This window comes from Osmerus eperlanus, unplaced genomic scaffold (assembly GCF_963692335.1).
Source record: "Osmerus eperlanus unplaced genomic scaffold, fOsmEpe2.1 SCAFFOLD_118, whole genome shotgun sequence".
Lineage (NCBI taxonomy): Eukaryota > Metazoa > Chordata > Actinopteri > Osmeriformes > Osmeridae > Osmerus > Osmerus eperlanus.
In genome coordinates, this window is record NW_026911844.1 from 28,383 (window position 1) to 55,053 (window position 26,671).

At 47.5% G+C, this 26,671-nt stretch overlaps 1 protein-coding gene across 1 annotated transcript; it reads right to left on the bottom strand.

Moving 5' to 3' along the window:
• Positions 1–2,741: 2,741 nt before the first annotated feature.
• On the bottom strand, positions 2,742–25,430 carry LOC134016675 (chemokine-like protein TAFA-2). The gene is made up of 4 exons (XM_062456012.1): positions 25,319–25,430; positions 10,935–11,084; positions 10,040–10,164; positions 2,742–4,219 (listed from the first exon to the last, which is right to left on the bottom strand). The coding sequence occupies exons 1-4, from the start codon at positions 25,416–25,418 to the stop codon at positions 4,208–4,210; spliced, it is 387 nt and encodes a 128-aa protein (XP_062311996.1). The 5' UTR covers positions 25,419–25,430; the 3' UTR covers positions 2,742–4,207.
• Positions 25,431–26,671: the final 1,241 nt, after the last annotated feature.

Below are 26,671 nucleotides of genomic sequence, written 5' to 3' on the forward strand. Positions count from 1 at the left end.
GTGTGTGTGTGTGTGAGTGTGTGTAGACATAGGGCATGCCGTGTCAGTCGTGACATCACATCACAGATACATCAGCAAAGAGATGACACACACACACACACTATTATAGACAAGCACACTTATCCTTTTCCTACACAAACATCCATACAAGCCCTAACATTATTTAGCGCTTGGCAGCTTGCAGGTTATATGTGTCTGTATGAGTCATCAGTGGAATACTATGAGGAAAATACACCATTGTCTCTCGAACAAAAAGAGGAAAAACGCACATTGACATGAGTGATTTAGTGAGCTAGGGTTGGGGGTTATCTCTGTGTGTGTGTGTGTGTGTGTGTGAGTGTGTGTGTGTGTGTGTGTGTGTGTGTGTGAGTGTGTGTGTGAGGGATGGGAGTTATCAGTAGGTGTGTGTGAGGAGAGTGACAGGTAAAGACTGCGATGTAAAGGAGCCACTCAGACGGAGGTGCTTATCAGTCCCACACACTCTCTCATTCCTTTCTCTTGCACACACACACACACACACACACACACCACAGTCTATACAAATCATAAACACACACACACTCTATTCAACACTTGCCTATTCTGTTCAAGTGAATAACATGTCTGATATTTCACTCAACTCTAACCTGGTCTGATCCTTTTTACCAGCTCTTTATCTCTCTCTCTCTCTCTCTCTCTCTCTCTCTCTCTCTCTCTCTCTCTCTCTCTCTCTCTCTCTCTCTCTCTCTCTCTCTCTCTCTCTCCTCTCTCGCTCCCTCCCTCCCTCCCTCTCACCTTCTCATTCTCCTTTACTCCGTCTCACCAGCCATCACTCCACACCAGTTTTATGTGTCTATATGTGTCTAGCAATAAATTAAAAAAAATGGTCCACAGTAGCATCAGCATCCACACCGGCTCCCCAGTTAGCATTAGCATAACCGTTAGCATCCCCTGTCAGGATTACCATCAGCATCCACACCGGCTCCCCAGTTAGCATTAGCATAACCGTTAGCATCCCCTGTCAGGATTACCATCAGCATCCACACCGGCTCCCCAGTTAGCATTAGCATAACCGTTAGCATCCCCTGTCAGGATTGCCATCAGCATCCACACCGGCTCCCCAGTTAGCATTAGCATAACCGTTAGCATCCTCTGTCAGGATTGCCATCAGCATCTGCTGCGGCATCTGTTGTGATCGGCGCCCACAGTTAAACAGTGGTCAGATTGACTAATCTCTGCATCATCTGGACGTCTTCAGAGAGCCGCCACAGATGAGGGGATCCTCGTCTCTGAGGAGCCTGGAGATCAAGCACCCCACCTGAGTAGGCCGGAGCCTACTCTCCACACACACCTGATGCCTGCAGTTGTGTTACGCATGACGAGGGTGCTTGCATGTGTACCAGGGTGTGTGGGTGTGTGCGCGCGTGTGTGCAAGGATGGGCCTGGATTGTTCGGTTAGGATTGGGATACTCTGTGTGTCAATATGGATCTGAAGGGCGATTAGATGGTGTCAACTGCCTTGTGCGCGCACACACACACACACACACACACACACCGCTGTGTATGTTTTTCTCCTTCAAATCTTTTTCTGTTCTTTTCCTCCTTTCCTCTCATTCCCTCACGTTTGTGTCGATGAATCCGTTTGTGGGTTTATTTCTGTAATCTTTTAATGACATGCACTAATGGCGCGCTGAGGCTCAGAGAGAGCCCAGGCCACTGAACACTCACACACACACACACACATACACACACACACACATACACACACACACACACACACACACGCACGCACACACACACACATACACACATACATGCATACACACACACACACAGCTCAATGAAAGGCCTTAGCCCCCAAGTGAGGATACACCGGGAGATTAACCAAATCAGAAAAGCGTTTTAGAGAAAGGCTGCTTTAATGCATACAGCACAACACACACTGTGAGTGTGTTCGTGTGTCTGGGACAGTTTGTCTATGAGAGTGTGTCTGTGACTGTGTGTGTGTGTGTGTGTGTGTGTCTGTGAGTGTGTGTCTATGAGAGTGTATCTGTGACTGTGTGTGTGTGTGTGTCTGTGAGTGTGTGTCTGTGACGTGAGAGTGTGTATGTGAGTTTGTTGCTGTGAGAGTGTGTGGGCTGATGTTTAGCTTTAAAGCCAGAGGGTGTGTGGAGGAGAGATATACAACCCAAGCCTTCTACTCGAGTAGAACGCATCACTCCTTTTCTCCATTGTTAGTTGCTATGTTGATATCTCCCTCTAAGGTAAGGTAGACGTGTGTGTGTGTGAGTGTATGTAAAAGAGAAAGAGAGAGAGAGAGAGAGAGAGAGAGAGAGAGAGAGAGAGAGAGAGAGAGAGAGAGAGAGAGAGAAAAGATCAACAGAAGCATTTTTCCCAGCGCACTCGTCTATGCTCCGTCCCAAGACAAGTTGACAAGCCTGCTTCCTGTGCTTCCCTCCTTCCTGCTTTTATCCGTGCTGTTTCACCTCCCCCCCCCACACACCTTCTCCATATCTCCATATGGCTCTATATTTAAACCATCAAAATCTACATCTAACTGTATATGATTGGAGTGACAGGCCAGGAGAGTCTCCTGGGTGTTGAAGAAGTGGAGTTTCTAGTCTCCTGTCAGAATGGGATGTTCAGAGGGTGGAGCGTGATCGGAGCAGAACAGGACTCGGCCAGGTACGGTGGAGTCAAATATATAAAATATAGCAACTGTTAAAGTCCCTTATTTAGTGGCACCCATTTTCAAGGTTTGGTGGTTTTCTACGTGCTGAGGGCATGTGTGTGTCATTGTACAGTAGGAGTTGTATAAACCCCCTCTGGTCTGCAGACAGATGTCTGGTCAAGGCTGAAGCAGTTTCACAAGATTGTTCTGACAGAGAGCCATATTAATATGACGTAACCTTTCAGAGGGACTCTCTCTCTCCCTCTCTCTCCCCTGTCTCTACATATCTCTATCTCTCTTTCACAATAGGTCGAGTGTCAGGAAAAGTTCAATACCGTCAAACAAACACATACCTTTCTAACTCATTCTGTATGAAATGTTCTGTACAAACATGATTTGGTTTGATCCAGTAATAATTCAGTTGACTGCTCTTACTGTAACTTTGCCTATGAGGCTGATTAGTATGGCTCAAGCCAAGCACTCTGTTAGGATGGGATGAGCATTTATGAGATGAATATTGTTGTTTTCGACATTAGAACACATGTTGAAGAGATATATACGGTACATTTGTAAAGATACAAATATTAACATGAAATAACTGTATTATATTCTTCTGATACCCTACTTTCTTTTGAAATTGTTTTTATTCATTTCATATAATACTGACACGTTTACTCAATAGCAGTTAACAGGCTTTGAAAAACACAGATATTAAAACCTAAGAGCTTCAATTTACTGCAGCCCAATTGGTTTTGTGTACCAGGTTGTTGTTTGTTTTTTACACGTTTACATGTTTTAATATACCGCAACATCTACTTGGTATTCATTTTTCTTCAGCTTCTTTAATTCATATTCTTTGACATCTCCCCTCAGAAGTGTGTCCATTAAAACAAAACCTAAATCATCTACCGGGGGTCAATTGACAAAATGGCAGCCATTTTGCATTGTTTTATTGTTCTAAAAAGTAGTAGGAGGGTCATATTCTGTCAAAATATTTTTTTTTAGTAAGCAGTAAGATACACCAGGTGAAATATTTTCAAGAACACGGGGAGCCAAGCCAACAACTTCAGGTCATGTTATACCAGAGTTCTGAGCGCCATTTTGACATATTGGGGCTGCCATTTTTGTTGCGTCTCTTTACACCTTCCTCCTGTCTGTTGTGGCTATGATGAATGCAAGATGAAGAGAATCTCTAATCCAAAATCCAGTACGTATATTGAACACAAATAACCAGTTGACAAAGGTACATAAGCAGGTAGGTGGGATTGCAGTCCTCTAATCCCAAGGTTACTGGGCTATGTATTTCTCTAATCCAAAGGTTAGTGGGTTCTGTAGTCCTGTGAAGTAAAGGATTGTGGGTTCTGTGGTGTTAATAGTCTTGGCTTGTACACAGCTCCCTGGTCAGAGTTGTTTCAATGTAGCCACCATAGGTTTATTCCAAATGAACTCCAGATGAGTGCATATCCTTTCTTCTGATAGGTCCATTGTGCTGCATATATCTCCGCCCCCCTCCTCTGACTCCTCCCCCTGTCCTTCCCCCAACAGGGATGGGCGGGACTATCGGGTCACCTGAGAAACAAGACAGGGGGGTTAAAACATGGACAGGAGGTTACAGTATAGAGAAGGGGCACTGCATAGCATTTCTCGTAGCTATACAGCTACTAGTGTCAACATGACCGACATGGTGTGATACAGTTATGGTATGATAGTATGATATGCCGATACCCAGCAAGCTGTGGTGCGGCCCAGCATGGTACAGGGGAATGGGTGGCCCCACAATCTGCAGGGTTCTTTCCTCTGGCACGAGAATAAACAAGACCCAGCTTGAGTCATGGCAGCCGGCCCACGATGCCTTGCTTTCAGCGCCCTGGCCGCGCGCCACATCATTTTGTCTCTTTGTCCAGACAAGTGCTCTAATCACACACACCACTCCGTCCGTCCGTCCCTCCCTCTCTCCTTTAGCTACTGCTCGCTCGCTCACGGTGCGGCATCGATTGTGATGACTGTGATGCTGCACCGTGCTGTTTTCTTGTCCACAAAACAGTGTTGGTACACAGTGAAATGACCATATTATTCAGTGCTTGGTCCCATCATTCTATTCACACTCTGTCCTCCCTCAATCTGTCTCTCCCTTCTCTCCTTTCATATCCCTCGCTCACAGTGCCAGGGAGCCAGCCGGGGACCTCGGCCAAGCCAGGATTTGGCGCCAGGTGATAGCTGCAAGGGACAGGCGTCACCCGGAGAGGACCCCAGCTGGACCTGGAGACCACCCGCCAGCAGGACCCCTCTATGCCCACCACCTGAGGGCTCGGGCGTCCCCGTCTGTGCCCGATCTCCCTGGCTCTTGGCGTTTACCTCAGTGCCTGATCAAAGAAGCTGACTTGGAGCCAGCGCAGTATGCTAACACGGGTGCGGCTAGATCTGTGCCCGTTTGGGAGGTAGGGCCTATCAGAGACCCCTCAGGTGTCCATCCTCAGGCCTGTTTATATGTGCCATTGGTTGGCCTTGTTCAAATGGCTGTGGGCAATTTTTCCCTTTGTCACAGCATCACTTTCTGTATTCCTTGTGGGCATCTCATCTCCATCACCTGTTTAGTGAGGTTGCTCTAGGTGCCTGCTTCTGTGCCAGCTCAGTTTCACCGCAGAAGTCCTTTCTGGTGTTTGGAGACCCTGTAGTTGACCCTGGCTTTGCCTGCATCGCCAAAAGGTAGCTTTACTTTTTCACTAAGCACACACGCAACACACACATTTTGCACAAACACACACACATACAGATCCCAACTCTAAGTCAATGGAAAGTCACAGAATGGAGCAAGTGTGTCTGACACTGTGAAATTGTCAAATCTAAAGCCTTGAGCAAAGATGAGCTTTCCTCCTTCCTAACCCGAAACCCTAACCATTAAAACAATCAACATCAAAAGGACATGTAGGCAGTGTTGGGGCCACTGCACACTTGTGCTCCTCAGCTGCCAGGACGCAGGGCATGGCTGTGAAGACAGGCTGTACACAGGCACTGGGGCAGCATGGTTCTGTCTGCCACATCCAATAATCTGACGTAAACAGCAAATAACACACACAGGTGCATTCATACACACACTGTTATAACGTCGCGTATGTAACAAAATGTCATTTTGCCTTACTTTGTGTCTGTGCGCGTCTGTGGTTTGGCGACATTGCGACACCTGTCTACTCCTAACGGACCCTGTGTCTCCACTCTCCTCCTCTCCTCTAAAAAACTCTGTCTCTCCTCTCCTCCTTTTCTCCATATTCATTTCCAGTGAAGGGCAGAGAGATCTTCCTCCGTTTGCTCTGTGTTCCTCTCAGCTAACCATCCCATTCTCCCTCATTTATTTTTCCTTCCAATCCTCCCCTCTCTCGCTCCTCTCTCTCTCAAATTCATTCGGGGCTTTTGTAAACGCATCTCCACAAGCTCTTCCTCCTGAGGGCTCTCCTTTTCCCTCCAACTGGGTCCGCCTCTCTCTCTCTCTCCATCTCTTATCTGTTCTCTCTCTGTCTCTCTTTCTCTCCCCTCCCACCTCTTCGTCTTTCTCCTTCACTCCATCGTCAATTTCAATTTACGAGCTGGCCTTAATGGGACTATAAGAGAGCGCTCGATGCTATTGATCCAGACGCCATCGCATCTTGACCTCAGACCACGCCACCAAAGGAAAAATAAAAAACACTTTTCATTATCAGGACGCCATGACAAACACTCGCGTACATCCACACATCGGATACACACACATCATCACTCAAAGACCTGGATACAATAGACAGCAAATATTTGTGTTCTCCTCAAAGCTGAACAGCAGAGTCGATAATAAAATGTTGTCTGGCTGAAACCGGTTTCTTTTTCTGACTCAAGGGGAATCAGGGATGAGAATGATGATGATGAAACTGAATGTTTTAGCAAGATGACCGCTACTAATCTTTATTTACAAACTGATGAGAGGTTCCTCTTTCTCTCTCTCTCTCTCTCTCTCTCTCTCTCTCTCTCTCTCTCTCTCTCTCTCTCTCTCTCTCTCTCTCTCTCTCTCTCTCTCTCTCTCTCTCTCTCTCTCTCTCTCTCTCTCTCTTGGATCAGATACCCCCTCTTAGCATTCCAGACCAGTCTGATCAAAATTTAATTGGGCCTGAGCACTATGAGAAGAGAGGATGAAAGAGGAGGAGTGGAGGATAGAGGGATGAGGAGATAGAAAGGTGAAGGGCGGAGGTGTAGCGTTGCAACCTCTCTGCGCACGTGGGGGGGGGGATCGGTGGAAGGAAGAGAAGAAGAGAGGAATCCCAAATCATCTCAGTGTGTGTGTAGGGTGTGTGGTGTGTTATCATGATGTATGTGACGTCTGCATGGTTTGTGTGTGCTGTGTGGTGTGGTGTGCCGTTGTTTATGTTTGATTGTGTGCCCAGTCTGCTGTATGTGCTCATGTGTGGTATGTGTGTATGTCTGTTTCTCAGTTGGTTTGACAAGATATGTACATGTCTGATGCGTGTACATTGAACTGTATGTGCAACTGTGTGTGTGTGTGAGAGCTAGAGAGAGAGAGAGAGAGAGAGAGAGAGAGAGAGAGAGAGAGAGAGAGAGAGAGAGAGAGAGAGAGAGAGAGAGAGAGAGAGAGAGAGAGTGCAGAACATGGCTCTCCTGCTCTAGTCCAGGCCCCTCATAAATAATTAATCTTGAAAACAAAGGGGAGAACCTGGCCTTAAATTATGCAGCCAGAAAGAGAGAGAAGAGGGAGAGAGAGAAGTAGACAGAGATACTCTGTGGAGAGGCACACACACTCTCTGCTGTGACCGACAGCTGCAGGCTTTCTCAGGTCAAAGGTCAAGGAGGGACGTAAAGTAGCCAAAGTGGCCAACACACACACACACACACACAGAGAAAGAAAACCACAGACAGCCAGAGAGACGATCCCGCACACACACACACACACACGGGCCAAGCAGGGCATGAAAACAGCATAACACCAATTACTGTTACTGTTGGTATGGGTACCAGATATTTTCGTGTGTGTGTGTGTGTGTGTGTGCAGGCAGACAGGAAGGCTGCAGGGTTAATGCTGCAGTGTTTGTGTCTTTGTGTCTCCGTAGTTGTTGTTTGTGATGTTGCTGCTCTGCCTGGTTTCCTGCTACTGCCACCCAGAACGTCTGATGTCTGAGCCAAGATGGGCAGGAGGAGGAGGAGGAAGAGGAGACACAGAGAGAGGGAGGGAAAGGGAAAGACAGAGAGAGAGGGAGAGCTGGGGGAAGAGGAAGCGAGACGGGGGGGAGGGGGGAGAGCTGGGGAAAGAGAGGAAGAAGAGAGATAGGGGGGAGAAAAGGAGAGTGAGAGAGCTGGGGAGAGAGAGGTGGGACAGGGGTGGGAAAGGAAGGAAAAAGAGGGGGAGAGAGGGAGAGAGAGAGAGAGAGAGAGAGAGAGAGAGAGAGAGATAAAGACATGTCGGGATCCAGAAGGGAAGTGGGTCACACACACAGTGGTGGGTCTCTGTACGTGTGTGCCCGTGTGCACAAAGTGTATCCGTGTGTGTGTGTGTGTCTGTGGGAGGATATATGTACCACTGTGTGTGTGGAACGGCAAGAGAGAGCAAGTGGGTCGAAGAGACGAGTGAGACAGCAGTAGAGCTCAGATACACTGAGAGAGTGAGAGTATCTGTGTGTGTGGACGTGTGTGGATGTGGGTACGTGTGTGGATGTGGGTATGTTTGTGGATGTGGGTATGTGTGTGGATGTGGGTATGTGTGTGGATGTGGGTATGTGTGTGGATGTGGGTATGTTTGTGGATGTGGGTATGTGTGTGGATGTGGGTATGTTTGTGGATGTGGGTATGTTTGTGGATGTGGGTATGTGTGTGGATGTGGGTATGTGTGTGGATGTGGGTATGTGTGTGGATGTGGGTATGTGTGTGGATGTGGGTATGTGTGTGGATATGTGTGTGTGTGTGTGTGGATATGTGGGTATGTGTGTGGATGTGGGTATGTGTGTGGATATGTGTGTGTGTGTGGATATGTGGGTATGTGTGTGGATGTGGGTATGTGTGTGGATATGTGTGTGTGTGTGTGGATGTGGGTATGTGTGTGGATATGTGTGTGTGTGTGTGGATATGTGGGTATGTGTGTGGATGTGGGTATGTGTGTGGATATGTGTGTGTGTGTGGATATGTGTGTGTGTGTGTGGAAATGTGGGTATGTGTGTGGATATGTGTGTGTGTGTGTGTGGATATGTGTGTGTGTGTGTGGATGTGGGTATGTGTGTGGATATGTGTGTGTGTGTGGATATGTGTGTGTGTGTGTGGATATGTGTGTGTGTGTGTGGATATGTGGGTATGTGTGTGGATGTGGGTATGTGTGTGGGTATGTGTGTGTGTGTGGATATGTGTGTGTGTGTGTGGATGTGGGTATGTGTGTGGATATGTGTGTGTGTGTGGATATGTGTGTGTGTGTGTGGATATGTGGGTATGTGTGTGGATATGTGTGTGTGTGTGGATATGTGTGTGTGTGTGTGGATGTGGGTATGTGTGTGGATATGTGTGTGTGTGTGGATATGTGTGTGTGTGTGTGGATATGTGGGTATGTGTGTGGATATGTGTGTGTGTGTGGATATGTGTGTGTGTGTGTGGATGTGGGTATGTGTGTGGATATGTGTGTGTGTGTGGATATGTGTGTGTGTGTGGATATGTGTGTGTGTGTGTGGATATGTGGGTATGTGTGTGGATGTGGGTATGTGTGTGGATATGTGTGTGTGTGTGGATATGTGTGTATGTGTGTGGATGTGGGTATGTGTGTGGATATGTGTGTGTGTGTGGATATGTGTGTGTGTGTGTGGATATGTGGGTATGTGTGTGGATATGTGTGTGTGTGTGTGGATATGTGTGTGTGTGTGTGGATGTGGGTATGTGTGTGGATATGTGTGTGTGTGTGGATATGTGTGTGTGTGTGTGGATATGTGGGTATGTGTGTGGATATGTGTGTGTGTGTGGATATGTGTGTGTGTGTGTGGATGTGGGTATGTGTGTGGATATGTGTGTGTGTGTGGATATGTGTGTGTGTGTGTGGATATGTGTGTGTGTGTGTGGATATGTGTGTGTGTGTGTGGATGTGGGTATGTGTGTGGATATGTGTGTGTGTGTGGATATGTGTGTGTGTGTGTGGATATGTGTGTGTGTGGATATGTGTGTGTGTGTGGATATGTGGGTATGTGTGTGGATGTGTGTGTGTGTGTGGATGTGGGTATGTGTGTGGGTATGTGTGTGTGTGTGTGGATATATGTGTGTGTGTGTGTGTGTGTGTGGATATGTGTGTGTGTGTGTGTGTGTGTGGATATGTGTGTGTGTGTGGATATGTGTGTGTGTGTGGATATGTGTGTGTGTGTGTGCGTGTGTGGAGTGTGCCCCCACCTTGGTGGTCTTGACCTTGTTTCCCGTGCTGCAGCTCCAGCCGGTGAGGTCTGGGAGCACCTTACACTCCTCGCCCTCCATACACGGTTCCATCTGACACCACCACTTCTGGACCACGATGGAGGCTGCGGGGGGGGGGGGGGTGTGGGGGGGGAGGGAGATGGCGATGGAGACACAAGCAGAGAGGAATAACCATGACAAAAGACAACACAGCGGGAGTTAGAGCAAGCGTGCGTCTGTGTGCGTTTGTGTGTGTTTGTGTGTGTGTCTGTGCGCAGCGCAAGTCTGTCGTCATGTGTGTGTCCTTCCCACAGTGCTGTAACCCACTGGTCATGTGTGTGTCCTTCCCACAGTGCTGTAACCCACTGGTCATGTGTGTGTCCTTCCCACAGTGCTGTAACCCACTGGTCATGTGTGTGTCCTTCCCACAGTGCTGTAACCCACTGGTCATGTGTGTGTCCTTCCCACAGTGCTGTAACCCACTGGTCATGTGTGTGTCCTTCCCACAGTGCTGTAACCCACTGGTCATGTGTGTGTCCTTCCCACAGTGCTGTAACCCACTGGTCATGTGTGTGTCCTTCCCACAGTGCTGTAACCCACTGGTCATGTGTGTGTCCTTCCCACAGTGCTGTAACCCACTGCCTAAGCTGTCCCTTAAGACCGCGACACACAACACATTCGGCATCACACGCTGTCAAAGATGGCGTCAGGGACGTTTGACCACGCAGCATCAGACACCTCGGAGGGCCTCCACTCTCCTCTACTCACATCTACAGTCTGTTCCTCATGTCAGCTTCTAAAGCGTTCTATTTACGGATTTCATAGGATTCTGTAAGGGCCGAACCTTGATAAGATGGCTAAACACACACACACACACACTCTCACACACGCCTACCGTCGACGCAGGAGGGCATGGCTCTGGTTGTCCCGGCGACCTGGCCAGGGAAGCAGGAACACTTGACGGTCTGGGAGCGCTCCTCGATCTTGTTCTTGTTACAGCAGCGGTGGGCCGCTATGACCTCACACGTCCCCGCCTTCACATGGACTGGGGTTGGAGGGGGTGGGGTGGGGGGGGGGGACAGAGAGAGGGAGGGAGACAGAGGTTACACTCATGATCGTGCGTGCCTATTATCCATTTCGAGCACATACACACATGCACAGGGGCGTACGTTTTTAGCATGGCAATTTTAGCACTCACTCATTCATCTTGAACCGTTAAGTGCACACTTCTGAGCTGGAAGCTGTCATGTTATCAGACTTCTTAAGCAGCCTAAACGTCAGTTAAAAACTTCACACACAGTGTAAATGTCTGTTATACAGCTTTGTTAATTCAACATGAGTGCAGTCTGCAGGGTAGTATTCTCCACAGAGAGACACGCCAGGGGACTGTGTGTTTGAACCAGAACATGTCGTTCTACATGTGAAGACCTGTGATATCAACACACACACTTTTATGTATGCCTTTCATCGCCAGTAAACACGATACGTCAAGGGCAAAGCAAAATGGTATGATTGAGCGTGTGTTTGAAGCATGTGTGTGCCCTCATCCACTTCACTGCCCTAAAGGTCAAACCGAGGACTCAGAAATGTGTTTGGAGAGAATGTCGCACAGTTTCTGGAACCATCTCAAATGACCATTATGAAAGGCCCACAGAGCCACAAAGAGGCCAAACACATGGAAAAGAAAAGGAAATAGAGAAACAATGACTGGGCTCCCAGCTTGAAAGGATATTTAAAAGTGAGAAGAGAAGAATTTGAAATGCGCGTATGAATATGTCTGACAAACAGAGATTTGAAAAGTTCCTCATTTGCTCAGTTAATGAGAAAAACACAAAGGAACAATTGGCTGTTCTCAGTCCAATTAATATCTCAACTGAGGCCCATTCAAACAGCTCTATTCTACAACTCTCTCTCTCTCTCTCTCTCTCTCTCTCTCTCTCTCTCTCTCTCTCTCTCTCTCTCTAGCTCTCACACACACACACAGTTGCACATACAGTTCAATGTACACACATCAGACATGTACACATCTACCCTCTCTCTCTCTTTCTGTCTACGTCTCTCTCTCACAAGCTCTTTGTCTCTTTTCACCCCCCCGCCCCCCCCCCCCCCCACACACACTCTCTAGTGTGAACCCCAGAACCTGTGGAGGTAATTGTCTCAGCATTAGGCAGAGCGGAGCAGAGCCCTGGGGCAAACAAAGAACAGAATCTTCCGACATCCATGTACTGCACATGTTCACTGACGATTGATGACATATAGTATTAATACTAAGTGTTTGCGGGTAATAGATTACACTAAATGGCTTTTGTGAGGTCTATGCCACATACGCTGAATGAGTTCTTGGTGTGTGTGTGTGTTTGGGGATTGTTGCCAGGTTAGGAGTCACGGAAGTATATAGTAATATGTAAATTGTGTGTGTTTGTGAGTGGACAGTATGCGTGTGTGTGTGTGTGTGTGTACATGTATGTATGGGCCAAATGAAGGCGTCAGTGAGACTGTTGAGGAGAAGCTCTCTTTGTTGTGACCATCCAGACTGAGGCTCACTCTGAGTGGAGGGCAGTAACCTCCAATGAAGTTCAATTAGGCCTCCCTCTCCCTCACACACACACACACACACACACACGGGGGACTGCATGCATTCATACGCTAGGTGCAGTCAGTGTGAAGAGGGATGGTGGCGCCGCATGAGCAAGAAAGCACTCAGTTCGCCCCTGCTGGGTGAGCTAGCTCCGGCGCAAACTTTTATATGACCCTCTCCTCTACTCTCTCTTCTTCTCTCCTCTTTCCCCTCATTTCATCTCTGCTCTCCTCCTCTCTTCATCACCTCCCCGCCCCTCTTTCCTCCTTACTCCCTCTATTCTTATATAATTTCACACATAACAACCCATCTTCTCAACCCCACTTTTTACCCCTCTTCAAGTCTGCCTTTCAGTCTAAGAACAGCCAGCTCAGGGGGGGATGACAAGTCATTATCCTCAATCACAGGCCTGAGATCAGAGGAACAGACCCATTTTTTTCTTTTTCCTTTTCAATCTCCTCCAGTTTCTATCCTTCTCTGTCTCGGGCTCAGTCTCTTGCCTTAGTGCTCTCTGTCTCTGTCTCTCTGTCTCTCTGTCTCTCTCTCTCTCTCTCTCTCTCTCTCCATCTCTCCCCCATCCCCTCTTCCCCCTGGTACTAAATGACTGGGACTTGTTACCCTGCCACTCAGCCCAGCAGTAGCTGTTAACCCCATTAGAGAGGATGATGGTCTGTCTGAAGATGACAGACAGACAGACAGACAGACAGACAGGCTGTCAGCGCTGTGGAGAGCTACAGGGAGGGTCTGTGTAAGTGTGCATAACTGTGTGTGTGTCTGGTGTGTGTGTGTGTGTGTGTGTGTTGTAGCTGTCACAGAGGAAATGGCCTATCTTCACCCTGCGGGAGGCTTCTTTCACATGTCATCCAGTGGAGCCAGGACCAGAGAGAACACATTCTGACACACACACACACAAACACACACATACACACACAAACACACACATACACACACACACACACACACACACATACACACACACACTAACACACAAAGAAGACATAGGTTCAGAGATACAACTCATAACCAGTCCATGAGGAAGGTACACTGAGGATGTCAAATATGGGAGAGACACGAGAGGGAAAGTTTGTGTGTGTGTGTGTTTCCCTCTGTTTGTCCTGTAATCCTGTGTGCCTGTGCACACATATGTCTATGGGTGCCCATGCGTGTGTGCAAGTGTGTGTGTGTTCACATAATTAGATTTCATTACTCTCCAAGATGGAGCCGTTTGTTATGAGTCATTAACCGAGTTTCTGTTGTTTTCTCTTGCTCTGGGCACATGTGTGACGGAGAGGATGGTGTGTGTGGGGGGGTGCACAAGGGTAGGAGGAGGGTAGACCTGGTCCAGGCTGTGTGTGTGTGTGTGTGTGTGTCAGTGCCTCTGTGAACTGATCAATGGCAGGTCCTGCAGCATCTTTCTCACACACTAATGTTCCCCACTGTTATTAGCACCCTGGGGAAAGAGAAGAGAAGAGGGGAATGGAGAAGAGGTGGGAGGAGAGAGAAGGAAAGGAGGGAAGACAGAGGGGTGTCGGAGGAAAGGAAGGGATGAGAGGAAAGAGAGCTAGAGACTGTAGCGGGTACATGCTATTCTGCCGCTAACTCCTCCTCACAGCCGTGTTAGAATGGATCCCCGCACATTACCGGTGGCTACTTACAATGGTTAGCTATTTCTCTCTGCAGCGGAATGAAAACGCTATGAAGGTGTGATGTAAACAAACTGCAACTCCAGACCTGGAGATGTCATTGGTCGATCCGTAGAAGCGGTGTGTATGTGCGTGTGAAAGTATGTGTGCGGGGGAATGACGCACACCTTATTATGTTCTGTTCTGTAATCTGTTTTCTGCAGCTCAGTGATCATGTCTGTGCACAAATTGTGTGTGTACGTGTGTGCGGTCCTGTAGGTGCATGTGTGCCTTCCTCCTTTGTCGCCATCCACTTTAACAACCGTGCACTAGAACAGTTTAAGGATAATGGTTTTCAATGTGAACAATCTCTGTAAGTGCCATAGGCTCCGCACGACCGTCACACACACAAACACACAAAAACACACACACACACAAACACACATACACATACACGCTCCATAGATCTACCAGTCCTACCTACTATCTAGTGTGTGCTGTTGAGTGAGTCTCTTCCAAGGCCCAGGTGTGTGTCTTCTCACGCCGTAGTTTTACTGCAGAAGCGTGATAGTCATCTGGTCCTCATGAATCAGACGGCATATTAGCTCAGAAGACAAGGCCGATGGAACAACTTTTCTAGCGCCCAGCTTGACACACATCATGTGTACTAAATCATACTGTGGACTAGAGGATATTAGGGTGCCATGATTTGGGTATAAATAGTTTATATGACAAGTAATATTAATGGAGTATTCCAATGAAGCCATTAACCTGGCGCAGATTGAGGGCACGTGTTTGTGTGTATGTGTGAACAGCATTAATGTTCAAACGTTGAACCTTTCATTTGCATTTGCCGCTGTCGTAGGCCACTGTCTTTGCCTCTTTGGGACCTTCCCTCCTCCCTCTCCCCTTTCTCCTCTCTAAAGGTAAGGCTTGTCACCCATGAATCTGCATCCTCCTCTTGGGATCTAATCTAAATTCTTCTGTGTGAGCAGAGCAGTAAGAGCTTCTTATCCCTCCCTCTTCTGGCTCTCTCTCTCTCTCTCCCTTCTCTCTCTCTCTCTCTCTCTCTCTCTCTCTCTCTCTCTCTCTCTCTTTTTCTCCCTTCTTCTCTCTCTCTCTTTCCGTCTCCCTATTTTCTTGCCAGGCCACAGCCCCCACAGAACCCCCTCAGAGACAAAAGCACAATGATGGAACTCATTCCAACGCCTCCTCCTTCAATCTTCTCCCTGTCACTCAGTAGGCTGAGAAGAGAGAAGAGGGGGAGAGCTGTCCTCATCCTGGAGGGAGGGGAGAGGGCAGAGAGGAGAGGAAAAGGGAGGGGAGGGGAGGAGAGGAGCGGAAAAGGGAGGGGAGGGGAGGAGAGGAGCGGAAAAGGGAGGGGAGGGGAGGAGAGGAGCGGAAAAGGGAGGGGAGGGGAGGAGAGGAGCGGAAAAGGGAGGGGAGGGGAGGAGAGGAGCGGAAAAGGGAGGGGAGGGGAGGAGAGGAGCGGAAAAGGGAGGGGAGGGGAGGAGAGGAGCGGAAAAGGGAAAATGAGACGAGAAATGGGGGAGAGGAGGATTGGGAGAGAAGAGGGGAGGAGGATTGGAGGAGAAGAGGAGGATTGGGAGAGGGGAGAAGAGATATACAGCCTAGTGATGAGCTGTTGAGAACTTGATTCTTCTGAATACCCTCCCCATCACAGGAATGAGGATGCACTCTCGTAAAAACTCAACCTGGGTGTATTTCACTTTAACAGGCAATGGTTTGTGTGTGTGTGTGTGTGTGTGTGTGTGTGATATATTCTTGAGCAGGGCCAGGGTAGTGTTAATGTGGCTCTGTTGTAGAGCTGTCACCCAAGTGATGCTGATAGATAGCCTGCTATCACTCACCTTAGCCAATGCTCTGATAGCCAAGAGACTGATAGTCCCTGCACACACATACACGTACACACACACACCAGTAGCACAGACTACGAACATAACAGTGCAGCCAAACGACATTACTGCTTATCTAACAAGTTCTGTTATGGGATGCTGAACACTAGCTCGGATCTGACTTCATTTTCTGAAGAGAATCATTGTTTTCCAGTCCAATCTAACAAGCTCTGTGATTGGATATTAAGCCCTGACTATCGGAGTAAAACAGATCAGTCACATCATCCCTCTCCAGTGGTGATTCAGAGGCTGCTAGCAGAACCAGAAATGAAGATATGTGAAGGGAGGGAGGAAGGAGGGGAGGGGAAGCAGGGAGGATGGAAGAGTATGACGAGCGTGACATGCTCGACACTGGGAGGCAGAAAGAAGGAGGAGGAGAGGAGAGGAGGAGGAGAGGAGGAGATGGGAGGAGAGGACAGGAGAGGAGAGAATGAGATGGGAGGAGAGGAGAGGAGGAAATGGGAGGAGGAGGAGAGGAGAGGAGAGGAGGAGATGGAAGGAGAGGAGAGGAGAGAAGGAGATGGGAGGAGAGGAGAGGAGGAGAGGAGAGGAGAGAAGGAGATGGGAGGAGAGGAGAGGAGAGGAGGGAAAAGAAGAGGAGGAGAGGAGAGGAGGAGAAGGGAGGAGAGGAGAGGAGAGGAGGAGATGGGAGGAGGAGGAGAGGAGAGGAGGAGATGGGAGGAGAGGGGAGGAGAGGAGAGGAGGAGGAGAGGAGAGAAGGACATGGGAGGAGAGGAGAGGAGGAGATGGGAGGAGGAGGAGAGGAGAGGAGGAGATGGAATGAGAGGAGAGGAGAGGAGGAGGAGAGGAGAGGACAGAAGGAGATGGGAGGAGAGGAGAGGAGAGGAGGGAAAAGAAGAGAAGGAGGAGAGGAGAGGAGGAGAAGGGAGGAGAGGAGATGGGAGGAGGAGATGGGAGGAGGAGAGGCGGAGACGGTGAGGAGGAGAAAAGGAGGAGAGGAAAAATTGAATCATCTCTCTTGATATCCTCCTCTGTGGGAGAGCAAAGGTACCCATACAAAAGGCTACAGCACAATGAAAGCCCACAATATACAAGCTTGTTGAGACTTCAGCTGGCCAGACACCTCTCATTAGGTTGCAGTCTAGACTTGCATTCAACACGCACTTCAAATGAGACTACTGATCATGGCACCATCTGTTCAGAACACAATAAAAGTAATTCTGTTGATGTCCATTGCCGGAAACACTGAAACAAAAATGGTAACTGTTGTCTAAAGTGTTGTCTCTTCTCTCCTGTGAAAAGTTTTGTGATATGTTGTTTTGGTGTAATTGTTGCTATGGCTCCTGATGACAAAAGTCAGGGTTTTACAGTCAATCAGTTATCCTTCCTGCCTCATACACTCATAGAAATACTACACACACATTACATTTACATTTTACATTTAGTCATTTAGCAGACGCTCTTATCCAGAGCGACTTACAGTAAGTACAGGGACATTCTCCCCAAAGCAAGTAGGGTGAAGTGCCTTGCCCAAGGACACAACGTCATTTGGCACAGCCGGGAATTGAACTGGCAACCTTCAGATTACTAGCCTGCTTCCCTCACCGCTCAGCCACCTGACGCCCCATTCACACACATACCCACACATACACACAAGTCCACACACAGACAAGCATCCACCACCACACTTCCATGTCAAACCTAGTAACAGGGCTATTTCCAGCATATCTCTCTACGAAATTAAAACAAGTCTGTAATAATCCTCTCAAAAACAACTCTCAGTAGGGGATAGAGTGATTTGTGCTCTAATACTGGCCACAGAGTATTTACAGCTGTGGCCTGCTAGGATTAGCACTCTGAGAGTATTAGGACAGTCAAATTACTGCTGGTCCTGCTGTAGTCTTTTTATAGAAAAACTAAAAAGAAAAGAGAAAATCTATTAAAGCATATATGGGCGGCCGTGGGGTGATGGTGTCGCACGGCTCAGACGTGACCGACGTGTTTTGTTGGTGGTAAAAAAGAGTGTGTGTTTGTACCTGTCCCAGCTCTAATCGGATTGAAGGTTTATGGTGATGGTCGATTCACAGCTGGCGTTAGGGGTCAGGGGCACACACACACATCCGCACATACACATTCACGCACAGAAACGTACACACACAAACACCCAAAAACATATCTCCGATTCCAAGCGCTGCGCTAATCTGGTCATCTGGTAATCTGATGAAACTTGCCCTGCCAAAGCATATGTGTGTGTGTGTGGAGAGGAACTATTTTGTGTTTTAGTTCAAGCGATGACGGGAAGAGGGAGGGAGAGAGAGAGAGAGAGAGAGAGAGAGAGAGAGAGAGAGAGAGAGAGAGAGAGAGAGAGAAACAGAGAGAGAGAGAGAGAGAGAAACAGAGAGGGAGAGAGGGAGGGAGGGAGGGAGGGAGGGAGGGAGGGAAACTCACTGAGAAAGGAGAGAATGAATGCAAAGAGACTGGTTGCTGAAAGATCTGCAGACACAGCACATCTCCTCTCCATTTCCCTCTCTCTTTCACACACACACTCTCACACACACACATCATGTGCTCTATCAGCATTGATCACAGCACATCAGTAAAGTAAAGAGCAACCCCTCAGTGAGAGGCTGTCTGGAATACCGAAGCTTCTATACAGTACACACACCTCACATACACACACCTCACACACACCTCACACACACCTCACACACACCTCACACACACCTCACACATACACCTCACATACACACAAACACACACCTCACATACACACAAACACACACCTCACACACACCTCACATACACACACAGGCACAAATAAACACAATGCACAAAGAGTAAGGTCACACAGTGTATGCAGTAAAGCTACCTTCAACAAACCTCAGTGGGAAGTTATATCTCAAGAGTTCACATGTAGCATTGGATTTATAGGTAAATCACACATTTTAGCATTCTAGAATATTCCATGGAACTCAACCCAGTTGAAGAGAGCATCAAGCACAACCAAAGGAGTCAATTTGTCTCAATCCTAAAACCAGCAAGGCATGGCCAATGGACCAACAGGAGGACAAATGCAAATGCAGAGTTACACACATCTGATCTAAAATAAAACCCCTTTTACAATAATTTCTGGAACGTGCATTCCAATCGTGAGTCGTGCTGTCATGTCGTGCTGTCCTTTATGGAGGAGATAAGCATGTTCTATCCATAATTCACAGCGTTTCAGAGAAGGGCATGTCTGCTGGGAGCCCCTGTGTGGAGGAGTGGGATTGTGCTCACGGAATGGAGCCCTCAGAAGCCCAGGAAGCAGATTACACACAGGAGGACTACAAAGGCCAGGTTTACCCCAAAAAGGCTCCATTTTGGGGTAAACCTGAAGGCTTTATGAACTAAAGTATACCACTGTGTTGCTGAGGGGAAGAGCGCTGTTACGTTTCTGTGTACAACTTTGGAATTTGAAGCCTACGACTCAGTTTTCAACGCTGGATGTACTGTGAAATTACATTTACATTTAGTCATTTAGCAGACGCTCTTATCCAGAGCGACTTACAGTAAGTACAGGGACATTCCCCCGAGGCAAGTAGGGTGAAGTGCCTTGCCCAAGGACACAACGTCAGTTGGCATGACCGGGAATCGAACTGGCAACCTTCAGATTACTAGCCCGACTCCCTCACCGCTCAGCCAACTGACTCCCTTAACAAGGCTTTCCTACGATAAAACCACAAAAACCGTAATCTTCGTTTCAACATTTAGTTGAATAGTGGGATGTTTTGGGTCTTGTTTTATGGACGCCTAGTTCCAACCGCCCCTAGTGGCTGAACATGTGAAGCACAAGCAGCTTTTGTGTCGAGGCTAGTATGTCTGCTAGATTTGCAAGACCTGCTCCAACAGGTGTTTCCTTTATTCACTGAATGTATTCATCGCTTACATGGTAAGGGCTATGAGAATGGTTAGAATACCTTAAAAAATATATATATACTAAAACCAGGTATACACCACAAGGCAAATAACTTTATTGAATTCTGCTGGTGAAAATTAAATTGCAATCTACAAAGAGCCAAGGCTGAGGCCTGGAGAGAAAAGAGGTGGAGAGAAGAAAGGATGGATGTATTAAGTAGAGTTGGATCTTTTTTCCCTGCCCTTGCAGAAAGCCATGCTTGATTGAAATTCCCTGCTTTAATAGCTGTGAAATAAAGAGAGAGGGAGAGAGAGTGAGTGAGAGAGAGAGAGCGAGAGAGAGGGGAGAAAGAGAGGGGAGAGAGAGGGGGAGAGAGAAAGAGAGAAAGAGGGAACAAAGCCATGCACTATAGTTCATTTGTTTGTGGGCTGCTTCAATTCAATTATGTGGCTTGCTGATCCGTTGCTTCTTTCAAACACACACACACACGCACACTTGTACACAAACACACACACACACATGCACACTGGTACACAAACGCACGTACGTACAGAAATACAGTGTTCCTCAAGACACACAAGTAGTTTGACAACTTCTAGCATTTGCTGAGCTTTCAGTTGATCTGCAACTTCACTTGCTTGCGATACACATTTTACTGAGAGATCCTTTAAAACATCCATTTGTCATGGATCTCTCCATTTGTTGAGTTTGGAGAACTCCAGTTTTACAACTTTTTCCTTGATGAAACTCCTTAATGTGGTTCCGCCTGATGTACCCAATCTAAACAGTCACGGGGACGCACTAGCTAATGTTAATGCTAGCAGAGGGCACCATCTCCAGTAGACCTGCTGCAGGCTGGGTTGAGCCGTGGAGCTAACGGCTAACGATTAGCGCTAATGAACTCAATGAGAGGATCCTAATGAGGGCATTACAGAGGGAAGAGCCAAAGGAAGCTCTCCATTCCCTTCAATTAGCAGAGAGGGGAGAACAATCAGTGGCCACCATTGAACACCACACTCACGCACGCACGCACACACACACACAAACACACACACATTCTGTACCCCACAGCAGATGGCTGATGCTGTAAATACACATTCAACATGGTCAGAGCGTGGTTGGTATGGATATAGATCTGTGGTCATGGAGTAGCTAATGCAGCATGGCGTCTATGATAACTTCCTCCTCGTGTTCCAGACTGACAGACAACACTGTGGGGACTGCACTGTGCTGCTTGGTGTGAACACACCCATAACAAGACACATGTGGAGGCACCAACTGTACATGACTCCATTAAACCTGAGCACACATCCACAGTAAACAGTGTGTGCGCATGTGTTTCGGGTTGTCCTTCACACAGAACCTGAGCACACATCCACAGTAAGAAGGTGTGTGCGCATGTGTTTCGGGTCGTCCTTCACACAGAACCTGAGCATCACATCAGCCATATGCTGCTTCCTGTTTCTCTCCTTGGTGGGACATCTAACACTGTCTAGGCTCCTTGAGTCTGGTGTTTATGGAGACAGATGGATAGCTCTGCATCTGAATGTGTCTCAAACAAAACAACATGTCCAGACAAAGAGAGAGAAAAATGGGAGGGAGAGAAACCGAGAAAGAGAGAGAGCACTTTGACAAGCATACCTGCGGCGCTTATTAAGAAACATTCTCTACGCCTTTATTAAACAGTGCACACCATGGTTAAAACACACAATTAAAACATGCATTTGCAAGGACACGCTGATTGCAGAAGGTCACAGTATGCAAATGAGATGGTGAAAGTTTGTCAACATGTTGTCAGACTCTTTGCTGAGCCAGAGGCTAAAAAACAAGCATTACAACAAACAAATAGATCGACTGGAACAGACATATGCCTCATGAGAAAGGCCGTTGAAGATTGTTGAGGAAAGGTGGAAGCACATAATAACAAGAACTCAAATTAACAATTTTCTTGAGTGTCTTGAAGGGTGAGAATTGACTTCCTTGAGCTCATGTCGAAGACATGTTTTTGTCTTGTTTAAATGTGATAGACAATACAATTTTGGGGGGGGGGGGGATTTCCACATCAACAATTTGGTGTGGACCCATTTTGAGGCAATTTATGACAGCTTGTTGGTATTCAGTTATTGTAGTGGTTTCTGCAAGTTGTCACATTGACACACTCTTGTCAAATTAAGATTGAAGATGGTTATACTTTAGCCAGCACTGCTGCAACAGAAACATTGTGAGATTAGGCAACTGTACAAGTAACGTTTAATAATATTGACCCAATGTGCACTTAAAACCCACAACCTCTCTCCACACTATGCTCAGTGTGATGACCACTCCCCCCCCCCCCCCCCCCCCCCCCACACACACACACGCACTCACAGTCGTCACAACCCATGAATGATGAAGTCTTGGGGTGGGCTCTGGGTGTTTGTCGGCATAAAACATTTCACATGTGTAATTCTTTCGCTCTGAATTTTTCACGTGCCATATGGAGTGAGCTGTACAGAGAGCTGCTCTGCGTAGACCGCGAGTACTAGGCAGAGGAGACAGCTCTACACATCACAGCGGCCGCTGTGTGTGTATGCACAGGCGCATGTGCGAGCTTCTGTGCGTATGTGTATCCATGTGTGTGTGTGTGTGTGGGTGGGTGGGTGGGTGGGTGTATCCATGTGTGTGTGTGTGTGTGTCCAGGTCCAGACAAGCCAGACAGCCCTAGATCACTGCTTAGTGAGGTGATAGCAGGGTGTAATCAGTGGAGATGTAGCAGTATCACACCCCATAGACCACCGGATCAATCAATGAGTCTGATAGGTGTGTTAAAGTCTCTCATTCAATAGTGCAGTCTGACTGTTAGAGCAGCCGTGAGATGTTGGAACTGTCTGTGCTCATCAAAGATCTACAGACTCCTAAACTCAGACCAGGGAAGCTAACACCTGTTACTCTTTCATGGGAAAACTCCTAACCCAGACACCCATCCTGCCTGCTCGAGCAGGGTTAGTTACACCATGCTTGTAAGGGTTTGGTTTGGGGTTATGTTAACTAATAATAATAGTACCCTCTTTAGGTTTCTGTTTGTATTTTTTAATATGGGGGAGCCATTGAGAACACAAACAATATATATATATATATATATATATGTGCATATATACTGTATGTATACATATATATACTAGCATATTCCATACATTTGTATAGGCCACGTAAAGTAAACTGAGAATAAAGATAGAAAATAAATTCGAACTAATTAAAGTCTGATGTGTGACGGAGAGAGACACATAGAGAATGAAAAAACGATGATAAGCGAGGGAAAACAAGATCGCTCATCGAATCAGAAACGGCGCTGTGGTGATAAGCATCTTTTTGATTCCGTTCTATGAGCTATGTTCCTGGTCATCTCTCGCAGGGCCACAAGAACAGACCAGGACAGACCAGGACAGACCAGGACAGACCAGGACAGACCAGAACAGACCAGGACAGACCAGGACAGACCAGAACAGACCAGGACAGACCAGGACAGACCAGGACAGACCAGGACAGACACAGGACAGACCAGGACAGACCAGGACAGACACAGGAAGGCAGTGTTCATGCTTCCCTCCCCACAGCAGTCCTGTCAGCACCTGGCTCTGGGGCCGTCAGCAGGAACACACACACACACACACACACACAGTAACACTAACATCAGTAGAGCGCTGTGTTGGGATAGAGGAAAGGAAAGGAGAGGAAAGGAGAGGAAAGGAGAGGAGAGTAGAGGAAAGGAGAGGAGAGGAGAGGAGAGGAGAGGAGAGGAGAGGAGAGGAGAGGAAAGGAGAGGACAGGAAAGGAAAGGAAAGGAGAGGAGAGGAAAGGAAAGGAAAGGAAAGGAGAGGAGAGGAGAGGAAAGGAGAGGAGAGGAAGGGAGAGGAGAGGAGAGGAGAGGAAAGGAAAGGAAAGGAAAGGAAAGGAGAGGAGAGGAGAGGAGAGGAAAGGAAAGGAAAGGAGAGGAGAGGAGAGGAGAGGAAAGGAGAGGAGAGGAGAGGAAAGGAAATGAGAGGAGGACATTTTGCTGATGTCATTATGAATAATGGTCCCATTTTAGGAATGCAGGGACTGAATGATTTCAGTCACTGCCTTGCATCTATAAAGCTCTTAACGCGAGACTCTAAGTGCTTTTCTACATGCGGGCCAGAAAGGGAGAGAGAGAGGGAATATGTTTGTGTGTGTGTGTCCCTGTGTATTTGTGCGCGTGTGAAAAAGATGTGCATTTTGCATGCGTGTGTGTTTGCGTGTTTGTGTGTCTGTGTGTGAACCGCATGAGTGTGTGAGAGCATGTGTGTGTTAACATGCTGTCACCTTGAGGTGACCTATGGGAGTGTGTGTTGTAATTGTCTGATTACCTGTCTGTGTGCCTCCTCTCAGAAGAGCTGGGATTGGACAACACTAAAACTCCCTGATTACACCTTACCCTGCAATCAATCACTCCTGAGAGAAGAGCACTACAACACACACACACACACACACACACACATGCAAGCACACACACACTTCATTCAATAACTAATGAGCTTGAATCTAAACTACATAGTTAAAATAAATTGCTTCGATATTCCGTGTCACCCCACTGTATGGAATAGCACACCTAACTGAACTGAATAGCCCTTACGTTCAATACGAAAATCTACTCTAAACCAGTTTTCTGTACTCTAAACTAGTACTTTTAGATCTATTGTTTCCGTCTGCCTATCCATCATGCTGCCATCAAGGTCATCAAGCTCTCTCTGTGAGAGTGAGAAAGAGAGAGCGAAGGAGAGAGAAGCACTAATGCATCACATGAAGAGGATCTCTGCTCCCTCACCTCCATTATCAAACCTCTCTCTGTCTTCCCTCAACCCTTTCTTAGTAGAGGAGCTAAACACACATACATCCACAAACCTGTACACACATACAGACACACACACACATACATAAACTGTAGACATACACAACACACACACACACACACGAGGAACTTGTAACATTCCATCAGTGCCTGGGATCACCTGGGATCACTGGGCCATGAACAAATCCTGGAGATGTAACATGACTACATGCAACCTTAACAAAAAACAATCTGTCTTTTTACAGCTCTGTACAGTATATTCTCAATCCCCCCCCCTCCCCCGCACACACACATAAATGCATGAACACATTATCAATTCTCTCTCCTTTTCTGAGTGTCTGTCTGTCTGTCTGTCTGTCTCTCTCTCTCTCTCTCTCTCTCTCTCTCTCTCTCTCTCTCTCTCTCTTTCTCTCTGTCTCTCTCTCTCTCTGTCTCTCTCTCTCTCTAGAGGTACCTACCAGTGTGGCTCCTGTGCGCGTGGGTGAGGGAGGCCAGACAGAGGGACAGCAGTAGACCCCACACACCAACTCCACAGACACAAGGACCTCGCTCCCGCATTCTGCAGGGAAGAAACACACACACACACACATTGTTAGAGGACACGCACTGAGAACACCATCTTCCACAGACCACCAGCGTCAACCACCACCGCCCTAGACCGGATTCAACACACACACACCACAACAGACTAGTTTATAGGAACACTGCGTGTTTGAAAAAACACAACCCCAAACACACAAGTAAACACACACAAGTAAACACACACATCACACACACAAGTAAACACACACATCACACACACACAAGTAAACACACACATCACACACACCACACCTGGGTTGGCTCCTTGGTGGCAAATGGATCTTGGCTCTGTCTGCGTACCTAATAGGTTGGTTATTTACAGAAAGAGATTACTGTTTACTACACGCACACACACACATACATACACACACGCACACACACAGACAAGGAACTGGAGGGAGTAGGGAGACAGCCTCCTTTTACACACAGCCAAACACACAAGGACATTACTTTGAATAAACAGCTGATCTCAAATTGACAAATAACAACAGCTATGAGTCCATTGCTATTGCAGAAGCCACTGTGATGAGTGTGTGTGTGTGTGTGTGTTCCACAGAGAGTGGAGTCAATGTCCTTGATCCATTAAGAGCCGTTTGATCTCCACCAAGTCTGTCACAGCCTTCGAACATTCAGCAGCTCCTGTTCATCTACAGTGAGAGAAAACACACACAGAGACAGGGACACACAAGGAGACACACACACATCTAGATAACTCACCCACACCCACACATAAACCTCTAGCCATGAAGACAGCTTCAATCTCCAGTGTGTAAAACAAGTGTTTTATTCCGTTTGCCATGTTAAGAGTCAGCAGGAATCCCTTTAATAATGGATCTCCTTAAGGAACTACGACATTCACAAGAACCGCACAGAACCATGCGCAATACAGATCATGGAGAGGTTCAATTTGTATTTTCTCTCTATTTCCCGGGCTCGCTCTCTCTCTCTCTTTCTATTTCCGCACACACACACACACACACACACACACAGAGACACACACAGTGACATGTGGCTGTTCGTGTGGTTTGATGGGTTGGCCCGAGGAAGGCCCAGGTTTACAGCAGGTTTCATTATGGACAGGGAATGAGAGCCAGAGAGACAGGGAGTGTCTCAGACAGACCTGGGCACACACACACAAACACACGTGTACCCACACAATCACACACACACACTCCCGCACAGACTCAGACACACACTGTAAAACATGAACTTGAATCTGACAGCAGGCT